Source organism: Bos mutus, chromosome 15, assembly GCF_027580195.1.
Source record: "Bos mutus isolate GX-2022 chromosome 15, NWIPB_WYAK_1.1, whole genome shotgun sequence".
Lineage (NCBI taxonomy): Eukaryota > Metazoa > Chordata > Mammalia > Artiodactyla > Bovidae > Bos > Bos mutus.
Genome location: NC_091631.1, coordinates 36,447,879 through 36,461,979, shown reverse-complemented (window position 1 = coordinate 36,461,979; position 14,101 = coordinate 36,447,879). Strand labels below are relative to the sequence as shown.

The following is a 14,101-nucleotide window of genomic DNA, read 5'->3' as shown; positions in this document are numbered from 1 at the left end:
TCCCGTCCCATCACTTCATGGGAAATAGATGGGGAAACAGTGGAAACAGTGTCAGACTTTATTTTTCTGGGCTCCAAAATCACTGTGGATGGTGACTGCAGCCATGAATTTAAAAGACGCTTACTCCTTGGAAGGAAAGTTATGACCAACCTCCTGCTGCTGCAGCTAAGTCGCTTCAGTCGTGTCCGACTCTGTGCGACCCCATAGACTGCAGCCTACCAGGCTCCTCCGTCAATGGGATTCTCCAGGCAAGAACACTGGAGTGGGTTGCCATGCCCTTCTCCAGGGGATCTTCTCAACCCAGGGATCGAACCCAGGTCTCCTGCATTGCAGAATGCTTTCCCATCTGAGTCACCAGAGAAGTCTAGGAGTATTTCCTGTATTTACCTTCCCTCAGATGTTGACTTGCTCTCTCCCAGATCCTTGGTGCTGAAATGGGGCTCCAAGTTGCTGCTTATTAAGAGTATGTTATGAGGACTTCCCTGGTGGTCCAGTGGTTAAGAATCCATCTTGCAATGCAGGGGACATGGGTCAGATCCCTGATCAGGGAACTAAGATCTCACATGCCATGGACCAACTAAGCCCGAGCCACAACTACTGAGCCTATGTGTCACGAAGATCCTGTATGCTATGACTAAGACCCAGTGCAGCCAAATACATAAATAAATATTAGAAAGAAACATTGGTTTAAGAAGAAAAGAGTATATTATGTTCCAGACATTTAAATTCCTTTCTTCCTTCATTAAAAAAATTAAGAATCTTGAAAGCAATCTTGTGGGGGTAAGAATGATTATTCCCATTTCAGAGAAGTTAACTGATGTACCTCTGCTCACATAACTAGCAAGAGTGGAAGTGAGGATTTAATCTAAAACAAGAGCACACAGCTCTGTTGTTTTCCTCTGAATCTGGAAGAAGCAATCACTCTGCCAAACATATTTCCTACTGGAAGGAGATCACTTTACAGTTGAATATTCTGGGCCTCTGAGCAGTTACATTTCCCAGGGCAAATTAATATAGTCTTTTGTTTCTAACTTGTTTTATGAGTTCAGTTAGTGTGAGAGGTCTCCTAGCACCTGATCACCCTGGACACATTGAATAAAAAGTTTCTGGACTTCAAACTGAGAATAATCAAGGCCTTTTTAAGTCTCTTCTTCCACATGACTCCCAGAGTGAACATTCTAAGATGTAAATCAGATCTTGTCACGCCTCAGCTTAAACTCCTCCAGTTTACCATTCCTCTGACACAGGGTAAATTCTTTAGCCTGGCATTTGAAGCCTTTCCTGCTTTGTTCCTCCTCTCTCCCTGGTTTCATCTTTTAATTCTGTCTTCCAGAGAAATGAATTACAACTTGTTGCTCCTATGTAACCATTTCAACCTGTCACTCCCTGTGTGTTGTTGCACATGCTATCTGAAACATCTTTCTCTCCCTGTTTCACTTGAGATATTTCTTTTGGTCCTTTGGAACTCAGGTCGGATTATATCTCCTCCTGGAAGCCTTTCCTGACCATCACCCATCCTGGAAGGATGCCCCTTTTCCATGCATTGTAACCATTTAGCTCTCTGAGCCTCCTCTCCTGTCTCTGTGTCCCCAGCATGCAAGACAGGGTGAGGCACCACCCTCAATGCACTTTGTAAAGCTATCTTTTCTGCACTTTTTTTCTTACTGGTTCAGGCAGGTTACATACAAAGAGGATCAGGTGCTATGGTTCCAAGTGATGTTGGCTGTGACCTCCAAGTCACCCTGCCCGTGGGAACCAATACTTGAGAGAGGTACCCAGGAGAGAACTCAGGGTGAGCCTTTGGGGAAGCCAGCTGCCTTCTCAGGCCTTTAGCAGCAGCCTGTCAGAACAGTCCCTAGGCACACCTCTTGTTGGAATAATAATATAATCTCTAATATTTATTGAGTGCCTTCTACTTCCAGACACTATTCTGATCACTTAACCCGTATGAGCATTCATTTTATGTAATCACAAGAAACACGATTGCTGGCACCTGGAAACTGCCCAAGGTCACACAGTAAATGATAAAGTCAGGTTTCAAATCTGAGCACTGTTTCTAGAGCCTACTAGAAGTAACCACTATACACATTGCCTTCTTGATTTCTGATCTCCTGTTTTCTGCTTAGATTCTGTGGGAAATCAAATCGGAGGGTCCCAATCCAAGTACCAGGAAGCAAGTTTCTCTCCTGGTCCCCCACTTCTCTCAGGAGAACTTGCTTAGGGATGGAACTGAGAATTGTCAGAAGCAGAAGGGGAGCTCGCAGTAACAGGGGCCTCTGGAGGCTCTAGGAGAGAGAAGGGCACAACCATGTGCAAGGGAAAAGGCCTGCTTGGAATCGGGGTGAGAGGGCAGGGACTGATCAGAAGCTCAGGATTCAACTCCAGGCTTTGTCTTTCAGAGTAACCTTGGGGAAAGGCCTCGCTTCTTTCTGAGCCTCAGTTTCCCCATTTATAAGCCAAGTGTAAATACAGAGCAGGCTGATTCACATCTGGCGAAGGAGGAGACATCACCAGCTCTACTAGAGAAAAAGCCAGCCATGGACGTCAGGGAGCGGGGCTGGGGAGAAGGCTATCTGCGGTTTAGGCCGGTGGGCTTCCTAGAGTTAGGATGAGCTGGGCTTCCTAGCTCAATCTTAAAACCTATTCCCATGACAGCTCGTCGGGCCTTTAGTGGGAGGCGGGGGTGGGGGCGGAGCATGGGCCAGGGGCCAGGCTCTGAAGGATGCGTCCACTCATCCCGCACCTCCGCTGCCCTTCCTAACGGAGTCGCAGCCCCGAGGGGGTGGCGGATGCGGGCGATCCAGCAGTTGCCTGCCGCGCTGCGGCGACAGCCTTGGAAGCCGCAGCCCGCCAGGCCAGAAGAGCATCACGTCATCCTTTCGGCGAGGAGCCCGCCCCTCCCCAACGGCGCCTGCGCAGGCGGGAGGGAGCCGCGGTAGGGGTTCTCCTCAGCGCTTTCCGCCCTTCGAGCTCGCTCCGGCCGCGGCGCTCTCGGCTGGCGACAGCGGCCGCGAAGCGGAGGGGAAGGAGTCCAGGATGCGGCGCGGGGCGGCCCGGTGCCCCCCTGCCCCGTCACGGCAGCCGCGGCGGCCGCGGGGACCGGGCCAAGGCCGGGGGCGGCGGCCGGAGCCGCGGTAGCGGCGGCGGCGGCGGGAGGGGCGGCCTGAGGGCGGGCGGGCGCCCGGGTGCGGGGGCTCGACGCTCCGCACGGCCCGGCCCGGCTCGGCCCCGGCGCCATGAGCGGCGGCGGCGGCGGCGGCGGAGGGGGCTCGGCGCCCAGTCGCTTCGCCGACTACTTTGTCATCTGCGGGCTGGACACCGAGACCGGGCTGGAGCCGGACGAGCTGTCGGGTGAGTGAGCGCTGAGTCCGGGGCCGCTTCCCCGCGTCCGCGTCCGCGTCCGCGGCCGCCGGCGACCCCCGAGAAATCCTCCCTCACCCTGGCTTTGTCCCGGGAGACGGGCGAGGGGCGAGCGCGGGGAAGGGGGCGTGGGGCTGAGGAGGGGAAACGGGCAGAGGGGCCCTGAGCCATAACGGGTCCGAACGGTCCCTGCTCCCCGCCGCTCTTGTGGCCAGGTCCTCGCGGCTGAGGGAAGGATTGTGTTCTCAGTTCGGTGAAGGTTGACTGACTTAGTGTAAAATAAAAGGGAAGCTTGTTCTCGAACACCCGTTAGGGAGGGAAGAAGGCATCCCACTCCTGGTGAAAGTAAGTTCCACCCAGACTTTAAAAAAGAAAGGAAAACAAAAACTTGGTGAGTTTTATTTGGCCTCCTCCCAGGAAACCTGTGATCGCAGTTCTTCAAAACATTTCTAACCCAGCCCTGGGCTAGGCCCCCTGAGTTGATGGGACGTGAAGTAATAAAGTGAACTTGGGCCACACCAAGGAGGGCGAGAACTCCCTTCGTTCTGGAAAGGGTTCGTAACCCGGGGCCGTGCCGTTTTTTTTTAAATTGAAAATAATTTATGCCCTTTATGAGACCAGCGTCATCGGTGAATAAGAGGGCAGCAGCCTACTTGGAGAGCCTGGGTTGCGTAGTGATGCTTCTCAAGTCATCTTTCAAAGGGAAGTGGTGGGGAAGTGAAGATAAGGCCCAGATCAGATCTGGCACTAATTGCACATGAGTGTCAGAATTGTAAAATCCCGTGAATTCCACTGCACCGGTGTCAGAGTTGTAAAGTCCCCGCGAATTCACCACTGCACCGTCATTGGTTTTGGAAAAGTTTTCGTCTGGAGTGTCCAGTTTGCAGGTTTTATGTAGGTGGAGGTTTGTTGAATCATCCTGATTTGGATGAGGGAGATTCCTTTTTACTGTTCTGTCATGATGTGTTTAGAGTTTTTCTCCTGAAAGCGAATATCCTGTTGACTAATTTTCCTTTGCTTCAGAGATGACAGGACAAGTTTTGTGTGTCCCCCCACCAACCAGAAAAATTTCAGTGTTTCTTATGAAAAAAAATTAGATGCATGCATCAAAATGGACTGTCTTTTTAAAAAATGATAAATCGATGACCTTTAACAAGGTCAGAGCAAATACACTACTTCCTCAAATTAATAGCAGGTGGAGAAAAAAATCATGAAGCAGTAATACAATTAGTACTTGGTTGGGGTAGTTTTAAGTTCTCTTTTTTAGGTCTTTGAATTCCTGTAATCTGAGGCTAACTTTTCATCTGTGTTTCCTATTTGTTAAATTTATGACTTTGAGATATAGTTGTTGGAATTCAGTTCATGGTACTGGAGCTGGAAGGATCTCAGAGAAGAAAATGAGCCCACGAAGGACAGTAAATTGCCTCACTTTGATCCAGTGCCCCTCTTGTACCATAAACTGCATTTCATTGCTTGGCTGGGATTTTAGAAAACACTAACATGTTGACAAAAAGACTTAAAATGATACAGTTCTCCTCAGTAAAAGAAACTTTAAATTGGTGAAATAAACCAGTGTTATTTTTATGCTGTGCTTTTGAGTGTCTATTTGATTTTCAAAAATAAAGAAAATGATTTGCAGATGATAAAGCTTATGAGTCGAATTGGGAATGATTTGATTTGTTAGAACATGGGTTTTGGGGTTAAACATTCTCACTCTGCTATTGACTATCTCTGTGACTGGAGGCCAAGTTATATAACTGCTGGGGTCCTCATCTCTAAAAAAGAGAATTTAAATAAAAAGTGTCTTATCAAGTAGACTCTCAAAAGTGTTAGTTCTCTTTTAGTGAATATCTGTTAATTATCTGGCTTTTCAGGAAGCTAAAATTGTATCCTTGTGAAAGCTTATTGAGAGAATAAAGAGGGGGATGAGATGTATAAAATGTGTAAAGAGGGGTATTTTTCTTTTTAAATATGGTTGCAGTAGTGGAATGCCAAGGCTGTTTATTCAGTAGGTGGCCTTTGCTAGAATAAGCACTGATTGAAGGAATTTTTTTTTTTCTTCATTTCATTTCTGGTAGGTTCATAGGGGAATCTGGACCCCAAAGGGAATCTTTAAGGAAAACAAAACAATACAAATAGCTCTATGCGGGTCAGTGTTGAAGCTCTCCAGGGTGTATTTTCTCTCTGCCTTATAGCTCCCAAACTGATGATGTCATAGTAAAGGAAACTACAGAAAATTGTGAGTTGCACCCAGATTCCCTAGGGAGGTACTGAGGAGTCTATGTTATCTTCAAAACTTCAGATAGATTCTATACTCTTAGTAAGTGAATCCAGAACAAACAGATCAAAGATGCTGTATTCTTCTAGCTTTATGGAGAAAGATTAACATTCCTTCTTTTCTGTTTACAGCAATAACCATAGAACTTGCACTGTCAAAAAAACACTTTGATCATTTAATTTTATATGAAGTTTCTCCCTGTCACCTCTTCCCCTTTCTTGTAGACTTAAGCATTTAGGCAAGTTATGTAGTCACCTGTTGTGCAGGAACTGAAGAAGATATGAAAATTTATTTTGTTTCTCTTTGAGTTCGTTGAGGAATTACTTTGGGCAGAAGGAAAGAAAGGTAATCTGTTGGTGAAGCACAGGTCTAGCCAACTGGAAGAAATGGTATCTGCTTGTTTGGGTTTTGAGTTTGTCAAGGAGATAAGGAATTCTGGAAGGAACATTTTTGATTTTGATTTTACGAAACGTTGACCCATTTTGTTGGCCTGTTCTAAGTGGGGAGGCAGATGGTCGTAGATTCCAGTCTCTCTTTCTACCTGTTTGATAGATGGGTGTTCTGGACATCTTCATTTTTGCTTTTTCTTCTATGATCACCACCAGGTGACAGCAGCAGCAGGTTTACCAGGATATGGGACTCTTGAGTTAACTTTCCCTATCTCTGTCTTAGAGTTAAGTTTCCTATATGCTTATAACCTATTTCTTTCTTTGGAATCCTTATATTCCTTTTCACTGACCTGCACCCAGCATTGAGATATGAGTATCCTAGGTTCATGAATCTGCTACTCCAGTTTCTTAGGCTCTGAGTAGTGGGTCTTGCCAAGAATTAAAGAGAGGGCTTGGGAACATAGATGGGATACTAGCCAGTGTCCTGTATGAACCTACTTAGAATACAGACAGTACCCTGAAATCATCTTTTAATATCATCATTAAAAGAGAAAAAATGGCTCACTGTCCAGGAAAGCCAGAGGACTGGACAGATCTTACTGCTCCTTAACTGTATTGGGCAGTGAAGTTAGAACAACAGAATCATGGAATGTCAAACATGGAAGCACCTTTTTTTTTTTTTTTTAATATGTATTTATTTGGCTGCATCAGGTTAGTTGTGGCATGCAGGATCATCATTGCATTATGTGAGATTTTTGTTGCTGTGCTGTGCAGACTCTCTAGTTGTGGCACGTGGGCTCAGTAGTTGTGGTGCATGGGCTTAGTTGCTCCAAGGCATGTGGGACTTTAGTATTGAATGGCGAATGCATAACCACTGGACCACCAGAGAAGTCTTTGGAAGCACTCTTAGAGATTATATAACCTGATTTTTACTGATGAGGAAACAGGTCCTGAGAAAGTTGGGGAATATTTATCTCACTTGCTACATTTTATCCTTTTTTCTTCTCTTAGAGTGGTGTTTTGTATGCTTTGCAGGAATTTGATGGGTGGTAGGGAGACAGTAAAACGTTTGGCAGGAGCAGACATATGATTGTTTTTTTCTAGGGCAGGTTTCTGTTTCATGTTAAGCAAGGATACTGTGTGATTAACAAGAAAGAGATGTTTTTTTTTTTTTAGTTTTTTCTTTTGATGTAACTTCACACCAAACGTTGTCATTCAGTACCAAGAACTTTAGTGCATCCTTTTTCCGGACTCAGTGTTAACATTTTGCTCCATTTGCCTTATCACTTAGTATGCATCACCTTTCTCTTTCTAATATATAATAATGTCTTTATTGAGATATGTCTTCTATTTAAAATACACAATTCTGTGTTTTTTAGTATATTCACAGAGTTTTACAATCATTACTACAATCAATTTTAGAATATTTTCATCACTTGCCCTTCAAACCTATATCCACTAGCAGTTACTACCTGTATCCTTCCAACTCCCTAACACCCTAGCTGTAAACACCCACTATTCTACTATTTTTTTGTGGGGGGAAACCTTTTATTTTTTTTTATCACCAAATCAGTACTAGTTCACATCATTATTCACGTCCATAGTATAAGAAAGATATAATCTCTTCTTGTAAAAATAGTAGTTAACATTTTAATATAGATTCTTCTAGACCTTTTATTAAAATGAAAGGTACTCTTATTATTGTAATTATAATTTTGTAAAAACAAGTGCTGATGAGTTTGAGAAAGAAGAGAGTTTGAGGGCCGTAGGTTGTTGGACAGGGAGGCCTGGTGTGCTGGGATTCATGGGGTCGCAAAGAGTCGGACACGACTGAGCGACTGATCTGATCTGATCTGAATCTATCTTTGATCTTTATGGATTTGTCTATTTTGGACATTTCATACTATGGAATCATATAATATATGGTCTTTTGTGACTGGCTTCTTTCACTTAGCATGTTTTCAAGGTTCATCTATGTTGTAACATGTATCCATACATTGTTTCTTTTTATGGCAGAATGATATTGTATAGATACACCACCTTTTGCTTATCATAAGTTGATGTACATTTGGGTTATTTATATACTTTTCATTTATTACAGATAATGGTATTGTGAACGTTTGTGTATGTATATTTTCATTTCTCTTAGGTATATGCCTAGGAGTGGAATGGCTGGGTTAATGGCCAGTGTTTAACCTTTTGAGAAATTGCGGACTGTTTTCTAAAACAGCTGCACTATTTTACATTCCCACTAGTGGTGTTTGAGGGTTACACTCTCTGTATCCTCACCAGCACTTACTATCTTTTTGATCATGGGTGGCCTAAGGGGTGTGAAGTGGTACCACAGTGTGGTTTTGATTTGCATATTCCTGGATGACTCAAGGATATTTTACTTAGAAGAAAAAAAAAAAGCTTATCTCTTCTCAGAGATGGAGTATAAAAACTTTGATGAGCCAGTTTCAAACAGGTAGTCGGTTTGAACTAACCTTAGATTTTATTTTCCTCTACCAGTCTGGTCAGTTCTGGGCAGATTCTCTCAGATTCTCTTTATAAAATGGTCATTCTTCTGAAGCTCAGACTCTTAGCTGAAGCAAAACTCAAATCCTGATGGCTTACTTCAGGGATTTGTGGATACTTTCAGGGGTAAGGGTAGGAGGAGGAGAGTTCTTAAGTTGGTTCATGTGTTTCCTTTTATAAGGTAGAGCAAATAAGAAGTCAGGAGGAGAGAGGAACGCACAGAAAACAATTACACAGCCCCAAGGCAATTTAGAATTATATGCTAAATTTAGTTGGAGAGACTGTGTTCTTAACAGAAGAGCACCTACTTCACACACCCTTAGGTAGGGAGGATCACATTGAAGGTAAGTGGGTTTCACTTTAATAACACTAGGGCTCTGCTCCTCTTTTCTTAGGAGGAAATCCTGAGTAACTGTCTGGTGTTTAAACCAAATTCGTAGACTCTGTTTAGCCCTTCCTTCCTTTCATAGTAGATTATAGATAAAGTTTTTCTAGCCTCGGTCCTCCTTTGGTAATGCCATTTCCAGTCCTGTATCCTTTTATAAGTCTAGTCCTATATCCTTTTTTATATCCTTGTTTTTTTTTGGCTGACTGGTGGAAGATGGATTTGACTCAGCTCCTCAATTCCTATTGCCATCCTTGGGTTTGAATTATTGTCAGGTAGTCTTAGAAGTCTCCCAGGAACCTGGGTACACAGGAGGGGAGCTATACTTGACATGTTTTAGGTTACTGCTGGATAGGCATAGGACCTAGTCGAAGAGAGAAAGCCTTGCCTTTTGGAAGCTGGTGTCTTCTTGTGGAATTCATTGATAATACATAGGCTATTGCTACTAAATTTTTAGATTTAGTTCTCAAAAGTTTTTAGGTGAGGCAGTGGTTAAATGTCTGTGTTCCACATGTTTTGTGATGACTGATTTTAGTTTGGAGTATGTAACCCTGGATGTTGGAGTCCTGTCATGGTGGAAAATGAGGGCCTGCGCTGGCTCTCAAGCTATTTTCAGTGTGCTTCCTAGGAGTCGGCTATGGCTCCAGGAAGTTAGATGAGAGTGGCTATTGTTTAGACCATCAAGTTTTCAAATATTACACTTAGGATATTTGCTTGATTGTCATCCATGGGATCTATCATAGTTTCCTGTTAAAGAAAGCCAGGTTAGTAATTTGTTTGCTTTGTTCATTAGTGTGATGGGCATTTCAGGTCAAAACTTTGCTAGGCCATCTGTGATATACTCAATGGACTGACCTAGCTGCATTAATCTAAAATGTTTTCATGGAGTGCTGAGGGGCCTTGAGCAGGGAGAATATGTGTGGAGGTTCCTCTTATTAAGCTTCATCCCTCTGTGAGTGTGAGTCCAATTCCTTGTTTTCTAAACTACTCCTAGTTGGCAAAACATAATATGAGTATGAATTCGTTTATCTCGGTCATAGAATCAAAAACTGTCAGAGCCAGATCTGAGGTAGTCTGGCTCCCACTTTTGACATATGGTAATGATTAATATTTATAAATGACATAATAGTTTTTAAACACTTTTTAATGTTTTCAGCCCCATTTGAGAATATATTTTTTGGTCCACTGTTCCCCAGCAGTTTAGAAAGAACTGTTAGAATCCAGGTCTTTTTTCTGCTTCTCACCATTGATGAGATTACTCCTTTTTTTTTTGCCATGCCAAGTGGCTTGTAGGATCTTACCTGGGGTTTGACCAGGGATCAAACCTCCCGCCTTGGCAGTGAAAGTACAGGGTCCTTACCACTGGACCATCAAGGAATTCCTGAGATTATTATTTTGAAATGATAGATTTGTCAATACTTAAGAAATGACTTAAGTATTAATACTAGACCACCTTACCTGCCTCCTGAGAAATCTGTATGCAGGTCAAGAAGCAACAGTTAGAACTGTGCATGGAACAACAGACTGGTTCCAAATTGAGAAAGAAGTATGTCAAGGCTGTATATTGTTACCCTACTTACTTAACTTATATGCAGAGTATATCTTGCAAAATGCTGGGCTGGATGAAGCACAAGCTGGAATCAAAATTGCCGGGAGAAATACCAATAACCTCAGACGTGCAGTTGATACCACCCTTATGGCAGAAAGGAAAGAACTAAAGAGCCTTTTGATGAAAGTGAGAGAGGAGAGTGAAAAAGTTGGCTTAAAACTCAACATTCAGAAAACTAAGATCATAGCATCTGGTCCCATCACTTCATGGCAAATAGATGGGGAAACATGGAAACAGTGACAGACTTTATTTTCTTGGACTCCAAAATCACTACAGATGCCATGAAATTAAAAGACGCTTGCTCCTTGGAAGAAAAGCTGTGACCAACCTGGACAGCACATTCAAAAGCAGAGACATTACTTTGCCAACAAAAGTCTGTCTAGTCAAAGCTATGGTTTTTCCAGTAGTCATGTATGGATGTGAGAGTTGGACTATAACGCAAGCTGAGTTCCTGAGAACTGATGCTTTGGAACTGTGGTGTTGGAGAAGACTCTTGAGAGTCCCTTGGACTGCAAGGAAATCCAACCAGTCCATCCTAAAGGAAATTGGTCCTGACTATTCATTGGAAGGACTGATGCTGAAGCTGAAACTCCAATACTTTGGCCACCTGATGCGAAGAGCTGCTTCACAGGAAAAGACCCTGATGCTGGGAAAGATAAAAGGCAGGAGGAGAAGGGGATGACAGAGGATGAGGTGGTTGAATGGTATCACTGACTCGATGGACATGAGTTTGAGCAAGCTCCGGGAGTTGGTGATGGACAGGGAGGCCTGGCGTGCTGCAGTCCATGGGGTCACAAAGAGTTGGACACAACTAAGTGACTGATGTACTCCTTTTCCTATTTGGAACCAGTCTGGTGTTCCATGTCTGGTATTCCCATCTCTTTCAGAATTTTCCACAGTTTATTGTGATCCACACAGTCAAAGGCTTTGGCATAGTCAATAAAGCAGAAATAGATGTTTTTCTGGAACTCTCTTGCTTTTTCCATGATTCAGCGGATATTGGCAATTTGATCTCTGGTTCCTCTGCCTTTTGTAAAACCAGCTTGAACATCAGGAAGTTCACGGTTTACGTATTGCTAAAGCCTGGCTTGGAGAATTTTGAGCATTACATTACTAGCATGTGAGATGAGTGCAATTGTGCGGTAGTTTGAGCATTCTTTGGCATTGCCTTTCTTTGGGATTGGAATGAAAACTGACCTTTTCCAGTCCTGTGGCCACTGCTGAGTTTTCCAAATTTGCTGGCATATTGAGCGTAGCACTTTCACAGCATCATCTTTCAGGATTTGAAAGAGCTCAACTGGAGTTCTATCAGCTCCAATAGCTTTGTTCGTAGTGATGCTTTCTAAGGCCCACTTGACTTCACATTCCAGGATATCTGGCTCTAGGTGAGCGCTCACACCATCGTGATTATCTGGGTCGTGAAAATCTTTTTTGTACAGTTCTTCTGTGTATTCTTGCCACCTCTTCTTAATATCTTCTGCTTCTGTTAGGTCCATACCATTTCTGCCCTTCATCGAGCCCATCTTTGCTTGAAATGTTCCCTTGGTATCTCTAATTTTCTTGAAGAGATCTCTAGTCTTTCCCATTCTGTTGTTTTCCTCTATTTCTTTGCATTGATCGCTGAGGAAGGTTTTCTTATCTCTTCTTGCTGTTCTTTGGAACTCTGCATTCAGATGCTTATATCTTTCCTTTTCCCCTTTGCTTTTCACTTCTCTTCTTTTCACAGCTATTTGTAAGGCCTCCTCAGACAGCCATTTTACTTTTTTGCATTTCTTTTCCATGAAGATGGTCTTGATCCCTGTCCCCTGTACAATGTCATGAACCTCCGTCCATAGTTCATCAGGCACTCTATCTATCAGATCTAGTCCCTTAAATCTATTTCTCACTTCCACTGTATAATCATAAGGGATTTGATTTAGGTCAGGCTATGGTTTTTCCAGTGGTCACGTATGGATGTGAGAGTTGGACTGTGAAGAAAGCTGAGCACTGAAGAATTGATGCTTTTGAACTGTGGTGTTGGAGAAGACTCTTGAGAGTCCCTTGGACTGCAAGGAGATCCAACCAGTCCATTCTAAAGGAGATCAGCTCTGGGTGTTCTTTGGAAGGAATGATGCTAAAGCTGAAACTCCAGTACTTTGGCCAACCTCATGCAAAGAGTTGACTCATTGGAGAGGACTCTGATGCTGGGAGGGATCAGGGGCAGGAGGAGAAGGGGACGACAGAGGATGAGATGGCTGTATGGCATCACCGGCTCGATGGACGTGTTCTGAATGAACTCTGGGAGATGGTGATGGACAGGGAGGCCTGGCGTGCTGCGATTCATGGGGTCTCAAAGAGCCATATATGACTGAGTGACTGAACTGAACTGAACTGAGTGACTGAACTGAACTGACTGAAGCAATAACTTAATCATTGACTGGCAGAACTGTTGTGTGGCCTCTTTGATTCAGTCCCCAAACCACAATGCAGTAGAGGAGCTCTGTTAGGAGAGGAGTCAGGTCACTTGTTTTTTGAATTGTTGTGGCTGGTTGGTATTTTATATGTATATATTTTTTCCTATCTCTCCATTCTTATCAGTTCTGGAAATGTTTTTTTTTTTAAGACCAAATAGTTATTGGGGCTTTGTTTCTAAGAAGCTCTCTTTTGTAAGTCTGTTTCAGGATGTTTTATGCTTTTTGTCTGAAGTTAGTTTTCTTTGAAAAGAAAAAAAAAAAAAGTTTTCATTTGCTAACCTCAGAAATCCTTCCCTGTAGCCTGCAGTTTGCATCTTTTTCTGGTTGTCGTTGGGTGCTATCTGTGACTTCTTTTTTTAAAAAATAATTTTGTTTATTTTTGGTTGTGCTGGGTCTTTGTTGCTGCGAGGGCTTTTCTTCAGTTGTGGCGAGTGGGGGGGCTACTCTAGTTGCAGTCCATGGGCTTCTCATTGCAGTGGCTTCTGTGTTGAGGATCTTGGGCTCTCGGGTGCGCGGGCTTCAGTAGTTGTGGCACATGGACTCCATAGTTGTGGCTCCCGGGCTCTAGAGTACAGGCTCAATAGTTGCAGTGCAGGGGCTTAGCTGGTCTCCACAGCATGTGGCATCTTCCCCGATCTTGGTTCAATCCCGTGTCCCGTGCATTGGCAGACAGATTCTTTACCACTGAACCACCAGGGAATCCCTGGACTTCTGATTTACCATATTCTTTATAATGAAAGGATATGGAAAGCAACTAAGAAACTTTTAGGATTTTTAAAGTCAGAAAGACAGAAGAAAATGATTTAGAAATAACAATCATAAACCACATGGATAAACCCAATTTACAACAACTTTGAATCTACATTAGAATTACTTTTCCAGGAATGTCAGAAGAATTCCTTTCTCAGTTGTGTCATCTCTGGTGTCCTTTTCCCCCTTGTTTTTTGTAGTTGTAAAATAGCTTTTTAACAGTGTCATGAAGATAGGTATTAATTATTGCTATACTGTTGAAGAAAACCAAAGGTTTTATTGTGAGTATGTTAGATGTCTCTTTTCTTCTTTCCCCAGAGTCTTTATTTGACAATGACCATTACATTAAAATTTTTTCCT

At 43.3% G+C, this 14,101-nt stretch overlaps 1 protein-coding gene across 2 annotated transcripts in view; it reads left to right on the top strand.

The window, feature by feature from the left end:
* The first annotated feature begins 2,936 nt into the window (after positions 1 to 2,936).
* Positions 2,937 to 14,101, top strand: part of DENND5A (DENN domain containing 5A) — a 94,243-nt gene continuing 83,078 nt past the window's right edge. Inside the window, exon 1 of one of the 2 annotated variants that reach the window (XM_070383904.1) lies at positions 2,937 to 3,351. In XM_070383904.1, coding sequence (XP_070240005.1) covers positions 3,237 to 3,351 — 115 coding nt within the window. In that variant the 5' untranslated portion in view covers positions 2,937 to 3,236. The remainder of the gene's footprint in view (positions 3,352 to 14,101) is intronic. The other variant, XM_070383903.1, reaches the window with a different exon arrangement.